Source organism: Syngnathus typhle, linkage group LG10, assembly GCF_033458585.1.
Source record: "Syngnathus typhle isolate RoL2023-S1 ecotype Sweden linkage group LG10, RoL_Styp_1.0, whole genome shotgun sequence".
Classification (NCBI taxonomy): Eukaryota; Metazoa; Chordata; class Actinopteri; order Syngnathiformes; family Syngnathidae; genus Syngnathus; species Syngnathus typhle.
In genome coordinates this window covers 13,461,387-13,480,863 of record NC_083747.1, presented here as the reverse complement: position 1 = coordinate 13,480,863, position 19,477 = coordinate 13,461,387, and the positions used below count along the sequence as shown (strand labels likewise).

The 19,477-nt window shown below is 45.8% G+C and overlaps 1 protein-coding gene across 2 annotated transcripts in view; it reads left to right on the top strand.

Moving 5' to 3' along the window:
• The window catches only part of si:ch73-22o12.1 (nectin-2), a 77,931-nt gene that overhangs the window by 15,745 nt on the left and 42,709 nt on the right, over positions 1–19,477 (top strand). For both annotated transcript variants that reach the window (XM_061288264.1, XM_061288263.1), the window contains exon 2: positions 19,258–19,367. In XM_061288264.1, coding sequence (XP_061144248.1) covers positions 19,258–19,367 — 110 coding nt within the window. The remainder of the gene's footprint in view (positions 1–19,257; positions 19,368–19,477) is intronic.

The window sequence follows — 19,477 nt, the reverse complement described above, 5'->3', positions numbered from 1 at the left end:
TCCGGCGGTTAACTCATGTTACTCATTGGTGAATTGAGATCATTCCCTTTTCTACTTCTTTTTTGGCAGCTGCTAAAGTCTTGCACGCAAAATGATGTTTAAACGGTGCTAACTGTCAAATCTTATCTGCTTGGGTTTGCTGATGAAACAGGGTTAGAATTTGCTGCGGGCCAATAAAAACTGGGGCCGGCGGGCCGTAGTTTAGACACCCATACTTTAATGGCGTCAGGCTTCATGGACAGGCGGCACCTCTCTAATTGCTTGCCGCCGCCTGAGCTCGAAAGCACGGCCTCTGATCTCACGGAACTCTGGGATCGGATCCTGGCGCTAATGAGCACTCTGCGACGTCAAACTCACTCGACACTCCGGAGGCGGGCTCGTCTGAGCTCTTGGGATTTTAACTGCTCCAGAAATCCTGGAATGGGAAGAGTCAACATGCGCCCTATTTGAATGCAAGATGAAAAGTCAGCCCCGGTGTTTTCGAGTTGCCGGCACATGACCGAAACTCCGATAAGAGACATCGAGTGCCCGTGCTGCTCTGCGCTGATAAGATGACATGGTGGCTCTGGCTGCACTTTAGCCCCGCCGCTGGGCTGAATTTGCGGCGGGCGGCATACACACAGCGTCATTGGAAAAGGGCTAATCATCACTCATTCCTGGTTCCCCTTTGAGGGCTGTGCTAATTAGCTGGCGTCTGTGATTAGTTGGCTTGTGTTTGATCTGCTTCACTCGTCTGCCTCTTCCCTTTCTAAAGGCTGCCTGGCGCTGCTGTCATTTGCCTAGGAGGTGTAGGCAGCTTTCCGCCGCCTTGGGCACAAACATGCCGGCTTGACGCTCCACAACACCAAGCACTTGAGCACCCAAAAGAAGCAAATAAGTGTGCACCTGTTAATATTCCACAGCTAAGAAGTTGCTCCCACGCTTAAGCATGTCAGTAACATGATTGGAGGATGACAGACTGATTGTCTTTTTGCCTGATTTTCTCTCAAGTCTCTGAAACAGCAATTTTGAAGATCTTGTCCTTGGGTTTGTGCAGAAATCAAGGCACTTGCAGTTGAAAGAAATACATTGCGTGCTATTTGGTTTCTAGCCTTCACGTTCCATTAAATTGGATTTGAAGGCAGCAGTTTGACCAACACCTTATGAATCGGAAGCGATCAGAATCAACAGCGAGTGCGCTTCAAGCTTTCAATTTGGTAATTCAATCATACGATTTTCAGACTAACACTTCTAAAGTTGTACGCCGAGCTTAAGGCAACAAAAGGGTGCAAGGGGGGGGGGGTGACTTAACCCCAAGCCTAAGCGATTACAACTAAAGATGGCAAAATCATGAACATAATTTAATCTGTACAAATCCTTCTTTTGCACAGGGTCTCCGACTGGCGTGGGGGGGGGGTGTAAGTGAGGCGAGGGGGGATCTCCCTGCGGCATTTGAACATGGCACCAATAGGAGGATTTGTTTGTTGTGTGTGTGACAGCGCGCTGTCTAATTACACAGAAGTCGTGTTATTGAAGGGTCCTTGAAGCTGGCCAATCAAGCGGGATATGAATGGGTGGGGTGGATTGGGGGGGCCATCCTCTGTGCACAGCCTTCACTCGCCTCACAATCGTCTTGCTGTCACTCTGCCCCAAAGGGCTGGATGGTAAACAATAACCGTGTCACACCGAGCCAGCGTCATGACATTACCAACTGACGATTGGTCTGGAAGCCACACGTCTTCTTGAAGAGCAGCGGGATGGTGTTCGCTCAGCTTGCTTAGTGAGCCTTCATCGCCAATGCTGACATTAATTAATTATTTCTCACGATATTCATCATCAATGAATTGGTTTTTCGGAATTGTGCCAATTGTGTGGAATGAAGTAATTGTTATTTGGGGCTTGAACGTGGACATTATTTCAATGAGATTCATCATGACTAATATAAACAGATTATTTTGTTCAGACAATAGGTCAGCAGGTAAAAACAATTATTGTCTGAACAAAATAATCTGTTTATATTGAACATGGACAGTTTCACCCAATCAATAAAAAGAAACTCCGACTCGCGTGCGTCAGTCTTATCTTGGACGTATCAAGTGGTGTAGACTATAATAACTGGCATCAGACATTCTGACCTTTGGATTTTTATCACTGACGCCACCTGAAGGTCTGGCGTTCTTTGATCAATTGTGGCTTCTCCTCCAGCTCACAGTTCACACAGGCGCCTGTCTTCTTATTGTTCCTCTCTGTAAGGCAAGCACTAAACTCTGGTTGGCCAGTCAAATTATGAAAAATTAACTTAGCCTTGCTAGCATATTAAATTTGGTCAGATTAGTGAGAAGATGGCCGCCGTGCCATCTCGCTGATATTTAGCGAAATGAGACCTTGGTTCATCCCATCAACAAACAATGGAACACCTCAAAGTTACTTTGAGGACAATCGAGTGGCTTTGCGTTTTCTTGATACTTTTTATAGCCCGCCACTGTTATGAGTGCTTTTCAACAGTGGTTGCACTTGCGGTCTGCACTGTATTTAGTGTCACTGCCGCTCGTCTCGCGCTATCACAGTGCATTTGCTTGTATTCCTCGAGACAGACGGGTGATAAGATGACTCCGGCGTGTTGTCTCTCCTCTTCGTCAGAGTTGATGTTAATAGTCACTACAAAGACCCCATGATCTTTATCAAACAAACACCCTCACTCTCCGTCACACTCAAACAAAAAGCACAGTCCCTTCACTCATTCGTTGCTATCACCTCTCTTCCTGATAGCAAAGCAGTTTGGTCTTCCCCAAGCGCTGTGGCGTGTCTGGACAATGGCTGCCCCCTCCTGTTCTCCGGGCTACCTGTGGGCCGGCTTGATACAAACAAGATATATCCCAATAACCGCAAGCCGTTCTGCTCCTTGCCGCCTCTTGACTTATTTATGGGGGTGCATTTGCGTGTTCCGTCTGCGCCGCCTCATTCCTTCGCTCAAATTGTCGGCGTGACAACGTGCGGCAGGTTAAATTAGTGAGCTTGAAATGCTAGAAATAATTGTACAATAAATCATGGCAGGGTAATGAAATAAATTCATTCAAACGGGTTTTTTTAAGCTTACTGTGACTGTATCCATCATAGCAACACCCCGCTTTGATATCATCGCGATTGGCCAACTAAAAAATACTTGTATAATGAGCTTCGACAATTACTATCGATGTCGCGCCGGTTGGACATTTTCATATTTTTTCTTCACCTGTTTCCTGAGTTTGGTCATGTGAAATGAGCAAGCTGAGCCGCGATTGGCTGTTACTCGAACCCCAAGCAACAGCGATGTCATTTTTGGCCGACGGCAAGTGACCCCACGAGATTAATAAAAATGGGAGGCTTTCACTGCTTTATTCATATTCTACAAACAAAGTTCTTTCTTTTTTTATTTTGGTGAAGGGTAGTCCTCAATGCAGTGCCATTGTTTGAAACGTAATCCCCTCTTGTGGCCTCAAATATTCCCTGCTTCGCCACCCCCACCCCCACCACCACACACACAAATTAATTCAATCCAATGGGTCGTCGCTGGATGTTGACAGACGTGATCATCAGTCTTTGAGGATATTTTGCCGGTGCTTGTATGTTTGTTTACTTGTTGCACCTGACCTTCTGTTTCCCATATGGCTGCCGTTGATTTGGCTTGCCTGCTGCGCGGCCCCCTCTCCTCCCCCGGTAGACTGACAAGGCTTAATGCCTTAATGTCTCTGTCTATATGACATGACTACTGTTTGTTTTTAATCCTTTAATGTGATGTACAAATGGGGTTGGTCCTCCTCGCGTCATCTGTCTATAAAGGAGTACTGAGTTGACCAATGGCGAGTGGGAGCAGCAGGGAAACAAAGCGCACTCCCCCAAGGTGAAGCAAAGGTGACTACAAAAAACTCCACCAACAAAACCCTGGAAACTCACACAGCTGTTTAGATCCCGAGGTGGCGTTGTCATGGAATTCTCTGGCTTGAAGATGCGGCCTCCAAAGGATCACCCCACCCCCCTATATCCCCAAATATCTGCTGACACCTTGCCAGACTCTCACACCCACAAAAATAGGATTCATAATCACATTATGCTAACACGCTGCCAGGGTGGATGTGGACACAAATACACAGTGATGGATTAGCACAGTGAGTGACGTAGTGGCTGTTTTAAGGTGTGGCTCCGCGGGGCTGCAAGGTGTCTGCTTGTAGGTGATTGACAGCTGTGTCCGCCTCACTACACACACACACACACATACACTGCAAGGTAGACATTTTTTGAACTACCTGGCACTGTTCTGCAATTGTGTACTTGTGACATTGTCTTTAATTGACGACTGCGACTTTAGACCAGTTGCAAGCACTTGCAACTCTGTGCGCGTGCGAGCACATAAACATGCTGCCGATGTTGTGATTTGTGCGAAAACAGCTCCCTGCCAGACCTGATAAAAAGGTGCAAAGCCTGCAGATGAATGATAGAGATGCTGCTGTAAGAAGTTTGCTTCTTACGGGGCTGACCCAGAGACCGCCGCGCATAACCTCACATTGATTTTCTCATTTGATTCTCCATCTCTGTTCTCGCAGTACCGCGCAATGTCTTACGTACGTAAGGCTGCTAAGATTCAACCTTTACTATAAAGGTTGAAGCAAAATCTACACCTCCAAAATTTTTGCTCCTTTTCCTTGGGTCCTTCAAGGATGTCATACTTCACCTGGATGGTTTCCAAATTGAAACCACGGCAACATGACCACTCGCCTGTTCAGTAAGTGGTCGCCTGAGGCTGAGCGATCGCTGAGGGACTACTTTGGGACTACCGACTGGGGCCACGCATTGAGGTTGTTGAGCAGGCCATTGACCACTGATTACATCAACTTCTGCATGGATGTTGTAGTTCCAGTACGGACGGTCCGCTGCTATGCCAACAACAGGCCGTGGATTACAAGTGGGATCAAGGGCCTCCTGAATCGAAAGAAGCAGGCCTTCAAGGACGGTGATAGGCAGGAGCTCAAGTGAGTGCAGAAGGAGCTGAGGGTCCAGCTCAAGGTGGCGAGGTCACTCTACAGGAAGAAGTTGGAATAGAAGCTGCAGCAGCGCAGCATGAAGGTGGTGTGGGGTGGGATGAGGTTCATCATCGCCTGTGGTCCAAGGCAGGAAGTCACCGTTAGTGGCGGTGTGGAGAGTGCAAATCAGACCTTTTTAACAGATTCATCAACACTGCTCCCCGGTCTGCCCTTCCACCCAGGGTGACGGCAGCTCAAGTGAATGGCCAGCTGAGGAGATGCCGCCCCGGTAAGGCTGCTGGTCCAGACCATGTCTCTCCTCGTCTGCTGGGTGACCCTCTCCAGTGTGTCTTTTAGGGGTGTAAATCGGGGGTTTTGTCACGATACAATATCATATTGATACAAAGAACCACAATACGATATTTGCCAATATCTTAAAGCCTGCTGTGTGCTGTGTCACGATATAGTGCTCTACGATCGATATAGAACAATATCCTGATTTATCTTGTCCGTTGAGCCATCTTCTCTTTGGAATCCAAAGTGCTTCCAAACGAATGAGTTGAAGCCCAAAGGGGAGCGAATTTCCTCGTCTTCTTGGACACTAGCCATAGCACCAGCCCAGGAGCCGCGTAGTTGTCGGCTCCCCTTTCATGTGCCTGCTCTGCTCACAACACAACACTGCTCCCGGAAAGCGGAAGCAAGCTACAATGAACTGGATTTCAAAATAGTCGCGTCTAATGTCCGAGGTCTAAAACGGGCGATATGTATCTATGTTTACGTTTAGCATCGATGCCAACAAATCGTAGAGCATTATATCGATTAATCGATGAATCGTTACACCGCTAGTCTTTAACATCAGTCCGGAGAAAGGTGTGGTATCTCAGCTGTGGAAGACATTGTGAATCGTCCCTGTCCCCAAGAAACCGCGACCTACGGCGCTAAATTACTTTAGACCAGTTGCGTTGACTTCTAAAGTGACGAAGACTCTGGAGCAGGGGTGTCAAACTCCTTTCCTCGGGGGCCGGATCCCTACATGTTTTCCAAGTTTCCCTTGTTAAACACACCTGATTCAAATGTCCAGTTCGTCCTCACTTTCAGCAGGAGTCTGATTAATTGAATCAGGTGTGTTTAACGAGGGAAACTTGGAAAACATGTAGGGATTCGGCCCCCGAGGATTGGATCCTGACACCCCTGCTCTGGAGTGTTTGCTGCTTCACCACCTCAGGCCTCGGAGTCACCATGTTCTCGATTACTTTCCTGGATTTCTCCAGCGCTGTTAACACCATTCAGCCTGCGCTCCTGAATGACAAGATGTTGGTGATGGGTGTGAGCTCACACCTGAGGGCATGGATCATGGACTACCTGACGCGCAGACCTCAGTATGTGTGCATGGGAGGCTGTAGGTCAGGCATGGTGAGGAGCAGCGTTGGAGGACCGCAGGGAACGGTGCACTCTCCCTTCCTGTTCACCCTGTACACTTCTGACTTCCAGTACAGTTCTGCCATGTGCAAAAGTTTGCAGATGACCCTGCTATATGTAGGCTGTATTAGAGATGGGCGGGAGGAGGAGTACCTATAGGGGCCTTGTCCTTTGCTGATTGGTGTGGCTCCAACCACCTGCACCTAAATACCGCCAAGTCCAGGGAAAGGGTGGTGGACTTCAGGAGCCTGTCCTGTCATGTCCTGAGCCTGCGACTATCAATGGAGACTGTATGGTGATAGTGCAGACCTCTAAATTTCTTGGGAGTGTTGTTGGATGACAAACTCGACTGGTCTCTAAATAAAGTGGAACAACGATGCTTTTGTCTGAATTCTACGTTTTGATATCATCACAGGTCCCACTTTTCTACTTGTTCTGAGGTGCGGCTCAGAGCAAGCTGTTTTGGTGCGGTCGCTTTACTTGCAAATGAGATACTTCACACCCCTCAGGCCGCAAGATGCCTCCCTTTCCGGTCAAAATTTGTAGGTTTTTTTTTTTTTTCCAAGGTAACGTTTACTTTTTTTGTTGTGGCGTTATTTAAACGAGGTAGCTTACTTGCGGCAAAAACTTTTTGATTCATTGAAAGATAGAACCTCTTCTAAACGAGCCCTGCAGTCAAGCTACAAAGGAAGCTAATGCTAGTGCTAGCGTTTGCAAGAAGCTAACGAATGCATTAAACACATTGTGTTACCCAGGAATAATACAGCACCTTTGATGCAATTCGTCTGATACAACTACTCAAAATACGCCCACAAGAAGTGAAAACATAGAGCGCACAGCTCCAAAATAAGCAGAAAGACTGACGCTAATGATATGGATGCTAGCGTTAGCGAGAAGCTAACAAATGCATTTAACATATTGTGTTGCCCAAGAATAAAACAGCACCTTCAATTCAACTCATCTGATACAACTATTCAAAATACACCCACAATAAGTGAAAACATAAGGCACACACCTCCAAAATCAGCAGAAAGACTGACCCTAATGCTATGAAAACGAGTGCAGACGCAAATATTATTAAAATGAAATACAGTTTACCGTTTTTTTCCGTGTATAATGCGCCCCCATGTATAATACGCACCCTAAAAATGGCATTTGATGCTGGAAAAAGCCTGTACCCATGTCTAATATGCACCCAATTTTCTTTTTTTTTTCTTTTTTAATTTTTTTATTTTATTTTTTTAAGTCCCAATGATCGTCACACATGCAGGGAGGCAATGGGTCCCATTCTTATAGTCTTTGGTATGGTCTTAACTAGGCTGGATGTAAAATTTTTTGTTGGCGTTGATTTCTCCGACTGCCCGTAAAGGCACCACCGGGATGAGTGCGGACATGTGAAAAAGGCGGCTCTGTATGGGAGAGACATTGAAGAGGAATAAAAACACCCTTGGAAACCAAAACTTGCCCCTCGTCGTGACTCAGAGCCGCAACAAATGTTTCGGATTTGTGTAGGGTACATTGTGACAGCAAACGAGCAGGTGATCGAGCAAGCGTCTGATACGAGAGCATTGCGTTCGTATGGAGCGTGTTTGAAGTGAACACCAGAGACGAAAGGAACAAGGCAAAGTGTTGTGAAATAAAATATTACCTGTAATACGCATTTTGTTATTTGCTGATTGTATTAAACCAGGGGTGTCAAACTCGTTTTTTTCGCGGGCCGCATTGTAGTCATAGCTTCTTTCGGAGGGCCATTATGACTGTCAACCCAAATAAATATATGAGCACCTCATATTATATACAGTAAAAGCTACAAAACAAACTGACGAATAACTCGTTTTCAAATCAGACGAATAAAAACTGGTCAAATATTTTTTTAAAAAGGGCTTCGCATAGACAAAAATTGACAATAATTCTCAAAGCATCCCCTGATCTTAAGCTCCCCAAAAAAAGATATTAAAAGTGAAGACAATTTGCAATTCTAGTAATGACACACAAATTGGATGCACAGTTTGTCTTCGCGGGCCACATAAAATGAAGTGGCGGGCCGTATCTGGCCCCCGGGCCTTGAGTTTGACACCTGTGTATTAAACTATCACATTCATTGTCAGTCAAGAAGAGAAGAGGACTATTCGCATTGGATACATAGTGCGCATGCGCAGTGATACTGCCTCGGTATGACGTCCGGTCCGTGATGGAGATTAAAAAACAAACAATATTTGACAATAACACACCATCAAGGATTGCACCATCGCATCAAACGATGTGTTGTCAATTATGAATTTTACTGACTAAGTGTGTTGGGCAGGATGGCTGAATGCGATGCGCGATTGACAACAAACTAGAAGAAAGGTGATTTCAAGTTTTATTTCGAGGGAGATTTGTCATGTCTCGTCCCCAGTTTTGCGATGTGTCTAGGTTGCCATAGTTTCTGTTCGCGCCGCCCCTCCCTTCCTGTGTCACCTCAATCAATGTAACGTGTTTTGTATTTAAGTCCTGTCTGCCCCTCGCTCACCGTCGGATCATTCTATGTGTTACTGTCATGATGTCTGTTTGGTTTCTGTTCCTGTCTTTGGTAATGTTACCCTGTCGTTTTGTTCCACGACTTTGTCGGTCAGTCCTGTTGTTGGTTTTGTTGTACCATGATTTTCTTAAAAAAAAAAAAAAGAAAATAAAAAAAAATATTTTTTTGCGCACCCCAGATTTTAGGACAATAAATGAGTTAAATTTTGCGCATTATACACGGAAAAAAACGGTATTATTTTTGTGTCATCTCAAACTTACCGCTTTATTGTGTCTGTCATTTCCATAGATTGAAGGAATTGAACCATCAATGAAATTAAGTCTTTTGGCAAATCCTTTTCTATACTGACAAAAGATTTCTGAAACACTCCTTAACAAGCAGTACTTTGCCCACAGATGTGGGAACACTGCTTGAAAAATGAAATCTGACCAATGATTTGTGTGGACTGATGCATCCAACAACGGAACATTTTGATCTCTCCACTTCGGCATCCTTGAGTTGTTTGGACTAGGGGTGTAAATCGCGGGTTTTGTCACGATACGATATCATATCGATACAAAGAACTACGATACGATATTTGCCGATATCTTAAAGCCTGCTGCGATTCATTCACGATATATCACGATATAGTGCTCTACGATCGATATATATATATATTTTTTAATTAAAAATATAGAACAATATCCTGATTTAAAACAATTCATACGCAAAATCAACAAGGTACTGCAAACTCTTTATTTAGGAAATCACAAGAGTATTGTAGTATACAAAGTATGGAAGTTTATCTGTGCCATCGGATTTTGAATTCGAATTTGTAGCACTGAATTTTTTTACATCCAATTTTTAACACTGAATTTTTTTTTGCATCTAAATCAGACTTTGAATTCTAAAAGCCATCGAATTTCTAGCACTGAATTTTTTTTTCCTAAGACATTTTTTTCAATGTCTCAAAAAATTCAGTGTCAAAAAATTCAATGTCTTAAAAAATTCAGTGTAAAAAAATTCGACATCTCAAAAAATTCAATGTAAAAAAATTCAATGTCGTGAAGTTCAAGTTCATTACAGTATTACAGTATTAACTGTTACTGTTACCTTTGAACTTCACGACGTTCCTGTTTCGACGTCACATGACCAATGGAGCTTAACTTGATTGGCTGAACGTTGGATGATTTGATACAGGGATCGATTACTTCTCCCTTGGTTACCCCGGATGTCCGCGCTGAATATTTTTACACTGAATTTTTGGAGACATCGAATTTTTTTACACTGAATTTTTTTAGACATTGAATTTTTTCACATTGAATTTTTTGAGATGTCGAATTTCTTTACACTGAATTTTTTAAGACATTGAATTTTTTGACACTTAATTTTTTGAGACATTGAAAAAAATGTCTTAGGAAAAAAAAAATTCAGTGCTAGAAATTCGATGGCTTTTAGAATTCAAAGTCTGATTTAGATGCAAAAAAAAATTCAGTGTTAAAAATTGGATGTAAAAAAATTCAGTGCTACAAATTCGAATTCAAAATCCGATGGCACAGATAAACTTCCATAACAAAGTGCTTACTTTAACACTGAACTTTGATGTGTTTTTTCTTTAAATGTGCGGCGAGATTTGTGGTCCCTGAATATTTGATCACCGCATGGCAGGATTTACAAACTGCACGTGTCTAGTCCGTTGAGCCATCTTTTCTTTGGAATCCAAAGTGCTTCCAAACGAATTACTTGAAGCCTAAAGGGGAGCAAATTTCCTCGTCTTTTTGGACACTAGCCATAGCACCAGCCCAGGAGCCGCGTACTAGTTGTCGACTCCCCTTTCACGTGCCTGCTCTGCTCACAACACGACAACGCCGCGCACTGCTCCCGGAAAGAGGAAGCAAGCAACAATGAACTGGATTTCAAAATAAAGTCGCCTCTAATGTCCGAAGTAAAACACGGCGATATAAATCGATGTTTACGTTTAGCATCGATGCCAATAAATCGTAGAGCATTATATCGATGTATCGATGAATCGTCACACCCCTAGTTTGGACTACAAAAGTCTCACCGAGTTATAAACAAGGTGGATTCGTTTCAAACATGATCCGCCATGTTTATTACTCAGGTTTTCATTTGGCAACACCCATTACCTTGTTTGGTTTGTCCCGCCTCAACAGATGTGATGTAATAAATAAAAAAAACGTAATGGAAAACGGAGAGATCTGAACAGCGTCGAAAATAGCCCCCCAAAACAATCATAACAGTATCTCTGCAGCACCTGGATACTCCCGATACACAAGAAAATGATTTTAAAAGAAAAAAAACCTCTTTGTCCATGATACGTGTCATTTTAGGGGTTCTGCTCTACTGTATTTTAGCAAGAGTAAAAAAACAACCCAAGCTTCGACTCCCGGCCTGTCCAATTACCATGAAGCGCACTGGCTCACAGGTCTTGTTTGAAGAAGCCAGACAGAAAATGAATCAGCCGCTTCAAAAAACAAAGAAGAGCAGAATGAGCCAGAGGGATAAAAAACAGATTTGTACCAAAATGAAAAGACAGGATGAGGCTACATCGGCGAGGAGTGTCCCTCTCCCTCAGTGTGCGTGTGTAAAAATAATTGAAAGGAAGTGATGCGGTGGAGGTGGGCTGACGTGAAGGGTCCGACAAAGCGGATCCAGGAGCCGCGGGGGAGCAGGGTGTCTGTCAGCTGTCCTGCCTCTAACTTATTCAGTCACTTATTCAGTGCTCTGTTTGTCCATCTCAGAAGGGCTCTGCTTTTTTCTGGACACATTCAACTCCCCGCCCCCCCTGTAACTGACTTTTACGGACCCCAAAGCAGCCAGAGCCAGCTTGTTAAACTCACCTCTTTGGTTTTCTTCCGTTGTTCTGCGTTTGATTCCAGCTAGTTATTCTTTAGTTCCTTTGTTGTTGTTTTGTGTGTATGTGTGTGTGTGTGGGGGGGGGGGGGGGGGGGGTGTTGCCCACCTCTCCTCTCTCCGACGTGCCTGCCCTCTCTCCCATGCGCTTTCTTGCTCCCCCAGGTACAGTGTAGATGTTGCTGTTTATCAATAATGAAGAGAAGAGCAGGAGGAGGAGAGTGCGGCGCTTTCTTTCCAACCTGGGGATAAATTATTCACCCAGTGGAGAAGAGTGCATCTATGACCCCACCTCCCCCCCAGTGCGTGTGTGTGTATTTTGTTTCACTTGAACCTCACGCACATTGTTTTGCTCCTACACCTTGTCTCTTATTCAGGCTTTTTGCTGAGCTTCAGTGTTGCATTGTTTGTCACACTTGAACATGGAGCAAAGTATTTGTTTTTCCAAAAAGTAGAAACGGGCTCTAAGAAACGCTTCCTAAAGTGGGTTTAGTTCAGCAGGGTCGCATCGTGCAGCCGTTAAAATGACGCTGAATATATAGCAGCGCCTGCCTGCCTGTAAGCGCAATGTCGTAGTCCCCGGCAATGCTGGCAATTTATTGCGAGACGGTTGCGTTGTATTGCTTTGGCCCCTCCCCTCTGGGATGGCCCTAATTAATTGACAAGGGAGGCTATTTCTTTTCCATTTTCATTTTCACACTTATCATTCACTTGGCAGGCCAATTGGTTTGCGGCGTGCGGTCGGTGCAATCATATTCTGATTTGTTTTTATTTTGACGCTTTGCGTCCTCGTTGGAAGTAATTGAAACGGAAGTCACCAACCGGGGCCACAATAAAGTCGGCGAGGACCACGTAACTGACGTACAAAGAGAGGAACGTGCGTCGCAGCTTTTTATTGCTTCTAATTGCTGATTTGATTTGCAGCAATATTGCGAGACAAGCGTTGCCCTGTCCTGTTTTTCCTCGACATTGCGTCTGACTGACATCCCAGAAAAAGCTACGCGGTGAATCCGTTTCTTTTCTTCTCGGCTTTCCCTCTCTTTTATACCGTGCCATTTCAACCTTTTTTTTAATATATCTATATAGTTATGTGGTCAGGGACTTAATTGAACAGATCTGCTGAAATGCCGCATAAAATGTAAAATAAGAAGAACGCAGCGCCAGCCTCCACCAAAACGAACAAGGTTGGTCACAGAATTCAAACTGCTGGTGTCGCCATATTGTTGCCACTTTGGGAACCTTTGACTCTGGTCTGCATATAAAGTACGCGTTGCCCATATCCAGATTTCAAGCGGCGGCGCTCCACCTCGTGCACTGAGGAGGCATTTGGAGATAAAGTTCATGCACTTTTTTATGAGCAAAATATTTCCATATATTTCTCCTGGGGCGTCCGTATGAATGCACTGCACTAAATTGAATTGGTAAACGCTTATTTTTGCAAATAATATCCTCTCTTTTTCTCGGGGCATGTTTGTATAAACAGGGGACTTAATAAGAATATGCATCAGTGTTTGCTCGCTCGCTCACGTGCACGTGGACATGTTTCTCCTCCAGCTGTTGGTTTCTCCTTGACGCTTTGAAGCGTTTTTGCGTCTCCCTGTGGCCCCACCCTCCACGTCTCCTCCTCTGGGCTCATCTTTCATGACTTTTCCTCACAGTGCACCCTCGCTTATCCAGTATTTCATCATATCATTGGAATCAACCTCCCATCTACCCAAGACTTGTATCTGTCCAGGACCAGGAATCGGGCAAGGAACATCTCTATAGACCCTTCTCACCCAGGTTGCAGTCTGTTTGAACTACTCCCCTCCGGACGGCGTTATAGAGCTCGGTACGCCAAAACCAGCAGACACAGAGACAGCTTCTTCCCCCAGGCTGTTGCTCTGATGAACTCACACCACTCATAGAGTCTCAGAGACATTACTGTGCAATAACATCCTGCTCTTCACACCTTTTTGAATTTGTCTACACTGTTTTTGCCATTATTCACATGTCCTGAATGTTGTTAGTCACCTAAATGTTGAACAGAGGGTGTGTTTTTACTGAAGTCAAATTCCTTGTTTGGCACACTCAAACATGGCGAATAAAAACTCTTGAATCTTGAATATGGCGTCGAGCAAAGTGAAAATGAAGGCCTTCCGCCTGTTGCGTCAGAGCTGATGCATGTTTCAATGTTTCCTTGCTTGCTATGGCAAAGCAATGATTTTCGCAGCGGGTCCCGTCCTTGTGAGGTCAAAGTCTGCAAGACTGTATTTAACTCAGAACATAGTTTGGATGTTAGAAAACACTGCATTTGAACACACACGCACACACGCACGGACACATGCGCACGCGCACGCACACACGCACCCACACACACACACACACACACGCACACAACTGCAATAACGTATTGGACGTCGTAGCCCATGGATGTCCCCATTGGAGACGTGGCCAAACGCGAGGGCAGCTGCTTGTAAACCTGCAGGCGTGCTATCGATTGGAGAGACCATCGGGAAAGGTCAATAAGTAGACACGACACGCGTGGTTCAAGTCTTCATTTCCCAGTTTTATTCTTGGCTTGTCAAAGTGCCTCGCCTGTCAAAGCTAAGCTGCCTTTTCGCTCTGCTCTCTGCATACCAAAGTGTGTGTGTGTGCGTGTGTGTGTGTGTGCCTGTACACACTCACACATCTGTGTGTCGATGTAAAGGTCGGACGGACCCTCGCTGGCTTTGGAATTTGGTGAGTTAGCGGCAGTTGGTTGCACAAGGTTTAGTTGCAGAGGTTGTCTGCAAGGGGCCGATGCCTGTTTTCTCAATTGGCTGCTCTGCTTTTGCATGAGCAATCTTGTTTGGTGTGTTTGATCACGCCTGTGATTATCGCCGACCTACTCACGTCTGTGATGATGTACGGTATGCCATCAGTCCCTCTTGTTCTTCTTACTTCCTCTGCCCGTTGGTAGTGTTAATATAGCGCTGGATAACTGTAACATTGAGTACGGTAGAGAGAGACGCCTGATCAAATATTTTGTTTGTTTAGACTTTAGATCGTTTGACTATTTCCTTCCTACCTGTGTCTGTGTCACCTGTTATTCATTCCAATTCCTTCTAACAAGTGCCAACAGCCAAAATGAAAAGATTAGACAGTGATGTTTAAAAAAAAAAAAAAAAATGCAGTGCAATCGATATAGTGAGGGATGATAGGAGTTGAGCTAAGAAGAAATAAGAGCAGTTTTCCTGGTATGTGATGCCCCACTTTTTTTTTTTTTTTTGATGAAGCTGTCAGGTCGTTTAAAGTGTCACAAATGTCATAAATGATCTTGTTTGGCATTTGCCTGCCACTGAAGCGGCTAACGTTGAGCAGAGCAAATGAGCGTGTGTGGTCTTGTGCGCGCTGGTCCAAATGACTCAATGAATTTCTAAATTTGGAGTATGTTGGCGTGAGAAAAATGCGTCACTGCTAAGACACTGCCTGGGGCTTTATATATTTAAAAAAAAAAAAAATAATTTGGGGCGGCTCGGTGGGGCACTGGGTAGCACGTCCGCCTCACAGTTAGGAGGGTGTGGGTTAAATTCCACCTCCGGCCCTCCCTGTGTGGAGTTTGCATGTTCTCCCCGGTTTCCTCCCACATCCCCAAAACATGCTCGGTAGGCCGATTGAGCACTCCAAATTGTCCCTAGGTGTGAGTGCGAGTGCATATGGTTGTTTGTCTCTGTGTGCCCTACGATTGGCTGGCAACTGGTTCAGGGTGTCCCCCGCCTACTGCCCGATGACGGCTGGGATGGGCTCCAGCACGCCCGCAACCCCCGTGGGGACTAAGCGGTACAGAAAATGGATGGATGGATGGATAATAATAATTTGCGCAGGTTGTGGACCTGATTTGTTTTTCCTCATTGCTTTATTGTAACAAACAACAACAATTCCCTTCAGTCATCGGAGCATTAAATCAATGAATTTTGTAATAAAAACAAACAGCTGACCTGTCTATTAAATAGAAATATATATATTTGGCACGTGACATCTCTGGAGTTTATAGTAGGAAGCTGGTTTTTGAAGCTAGAGCACAAAACCATCTGACCCACTTGCCCAGAGCACCCCTCTCAAAAAAAAAACCCCTCTTTTAGCATTTTAATCATATTTGTGAATGTTTGTGGCAGGCAATCATTAAGCTGCCGCCGCTGACATTCATTGTGTTCCCACCTGCCCAAATTGCTCCAGCGGGCGGCATGGAAGCAAATCTCATTTCATTACCCGGGCGCCACCCTTGGCTGCCAGAATAGAGCTTGTCAAGTCATCGAGCCGCCCCGGTCCACTTTAATAAAAAGGTTGGTTCCAGGGAGAACGGCAGAAAGGAGATTCCATCCATCGGGGCCCGATAGTGAGCGCCCACTCTGCCGGCGGTCCAGCTGTCAGTCGGCCAGCGCTCGCCTTGATGAAGCGGCTGAGCGGGTTGGCGAGCTGCCGAGGCTGACCGTCAGTTTTGGTGATGTCCTCTCCATTGGGATGCGGCGCGATAGTGGGGATCACGGCGATGGCACGGGTGCCATTAGACGTCAAAGTGTGCCTCGCAGGGAACAAGGATGGCTGATCCAGGTTTTGGATGCAGACAAGCACAGTTGGTTTTGTAACGGATCTCAGAATTTGGTTTCCTTGGTGTCCCAATTCCTCCTCCTAAATGAAACATGCGGACAGTGAGCACATCCCTTTGGAACTTTAGAGAGCCTCGTTGTCGGCCGTGAGTGCGCATGGTTCATAAAAACTGAAGAATAAGAACTGAAAGAGTCCAACCTTTTGTGAATGTGGAAGGAAACAGAAGGTGTTTTTGCCCGGCTGCATGTGTGCGCGCGCAGGATGACGACCGATTTGCACAAGGTCAGGTATGCGGGCGCTTCGCTCTGTTTCTTTCTTGCCGCGCCACCTCTTTCCACCAGGCCGCCTGACGACCTCCATTTTTCACGTCTTTTCTCTTTGTGGTCGCCTTATTTGTGGCTCTTTTGTCCCCGCGGCCGTCTGTCGTTAACCTTGTTTATGGCATTGTCTCCCCCTCCTCTCGTCCTTCGTTTTCTGCGTCGCCTCTTCCCTCCTTCATTCCTTATTCCTGGCACAGCGTTCTTTTCGCACCCTTTCACCCCCTCCTCATTTTCCTCTTCCCATCCCAATGGGTGGAAATATGCAAATGTTACTGTGAGCAGACAGAGGATCAGGGTGGCCTGTTGTGAACGTTTGCTTAACCGTCGCTGACAGAACTTGCCGGCCGGAAGCTGTTGGGGGCATCCGTCGGTGTCGACGGCATCACTCCTCTTTGGTGCCCCCCATTTGTTCCCGTACCCTTGAAGCGCAGTTCCCTCCACGAGACTCGCCTGCCTTCCCCTATCTTCATATGAGCGCCGCTCTCTAATTATTTATACTGTCAATTCTTCTTTCCAAATGCCGTATGCCTTGCCCACTTGAAGGCTTGAAGGTAGGGCGACCATCGGAAACGCTTTTTGTGCATCTTTGCCCACGTGCAATATTCATATCCTCGAGGCGGCCGAGCACGTCTCTTCTCGAGTGTTGACCGGCGTTGGCTCTGCTCTACCTCCTCGGCAACGATGGCTGGGCCCTTGCGTGACTTGCGGGCGCTCCGTCGCTCTGTCTTGAAGGCCAACCGACGGGACGCCCATATTGTGTGCCAACTGGCACGAATACAGTCTTTGAAAGTCTTTTTTTGTGGTCCTTGTATCGCAGTGGACAAATCATACATACATTCACACGCAAAATCAAAAGTCTTTCAGCCTAATGCTAAGCATGAATTGTTTATACTTTGCATCCACGTTGCACCGTAAATGCCAAAACGGAAATCGGAAAATCACCGTCGTCAATCCAAATGACCGCCGATGCCAACTTCAAGAGTGGAGCAGCTTCAGTGTCATTTTTTTTCTTTGAAATGACATGTGGTGCGGCAGTCCCTCCAATTAAGATGTGTAATGAAGCGCTTTGTCTTGCGGCGACTTAAGCGCAGGTCTCGGTCCCAGAGCTAATTTGGGCCAAATTGGAGTTGATGGACGCGAGCCTCCTCTCCCGTACGACAGATGCAAAAATCACAATTGCGGAGCCTTCATGCGTAGGAATTTGTCCGGCATAGTGAGCAAGCTCGCCTGGTGCTTGTCCAAAGGGTCCTCTGTGGCTTGCGAGCGTATTGCAAATTGGGCCGGTCCCCGGGAGAGCTGCTGTTATTCTGGAAAAAGCCTTGTTTTTCTCTTTACTCCCCATCGCTCGTATTGATATCGCACGTCTCCCCAGAGAAGAAAAGGTGTGCGCTTTATTGCTCGTCAAAAAGAAAGACAGCAATGCCCTTTTCCTGTTCTCTCCTAGCCGACTACTTTTCATTCTTACCGGTTGTATCGATGATATTAGTTACAACACGACAGCGACTCAACACCGACTGGTCCAACCGGATCGGCCGGTAATTGTTTACGTGAAGGGGGGAATTAGCTTCCGCCGGTGCGTGCGAGGATCGAGAGTGAGACGTGCGCTCATCAATTAGGCCCAATTGCGTGCGTAGGCAACTCGTGTCGAAATGGGGAGCGATTTCGGGTCTCATGAGAATCGAGCGGAACAGGTTCCCCTATTTACATTTGTCAATGTTACCGTGGAGCCAGTAGAAAAATGAAGTGCTTTTCTCTGCTTTCTGGTCTGGATCAGCTGCCAGGAAATCATCAACTCAAACTTATTCAAGCACCCGAATAGCATGCTGGAGCATCTAAAAAAAACAAAAACGGAACCATGTTTTAATCAAGCATTACTATGTCAATCTATTTTTTGCATATTTCAAAGAAAAAAAAACTCACCCCCATACAGGATATAACTGCTCAAAATATCAAAATATATAAAAATAATTATCAATTTGACAGTTTGAAGCTTTTAGCGCCACCTACGGGACTTGAGCAGAACTGCAGTTCAGTGTTCAGCGCAAGAGCCCTTCGGTTGTCAGCTTTGACTTTCTGTCGCAAGTGGTTAACTTGCATAGTGCGAGTCGGATTTCAAAACTCATCTGTGTGTACATTGAGTACACTCGCGCCAGCTGCAGAAATTTGAGGTTGCCTCTGTGCAGGTAATCCACTTTTACTTGAAACAGGTGCCATCTTGCTGACACGTACTTAATGGCGGCTTACTCATACAAGTAATTACATTTTGACAGAAACCTGGATTACACACGCACGCACACACGTACGCACAGCGGTTGCAGATTGTCGTCCCGAAGCTCCAGCACTCACTTTCTGGCATGTTTATTTTACCTCCTTGGCGGAACTGCGTGGCTATCGGCAAGTGGGAGGCAATGGAGCGGCGAGACCCTCTGGATGATTGACGACTGCTTTTCTGTCGTCCCCTTCCCATTTTTATTTTCAATTTAGTTTTGCCCGCCGTGTCCACGCAGGCAATCATTTGAAGCCCCTCGGCCTCCTCGCCAGTGTTGATGCTTATCTGTTCCTCATGTGTGAGCGTTTCCTTTGGCTTTGTGTGTTTTAGGGGCGTCCGGCCAGCGAGTGAAGGTGGAGCCGGAGGTGCTCTCCTACCCCGGCCAGACAGTCAACCTGCGCTGCGCCTTCACCGATACCACCGATATTCAGCTCACCTTGGTCAGGCGGGATCCTCACACTCACCTTGGCTTTGCGTGTCCCAAAATATATTTTGGGCAGAGGGAGAATCCTCACGCTCACCTTGGCTTTGTGTCTCAAACGATATTTTG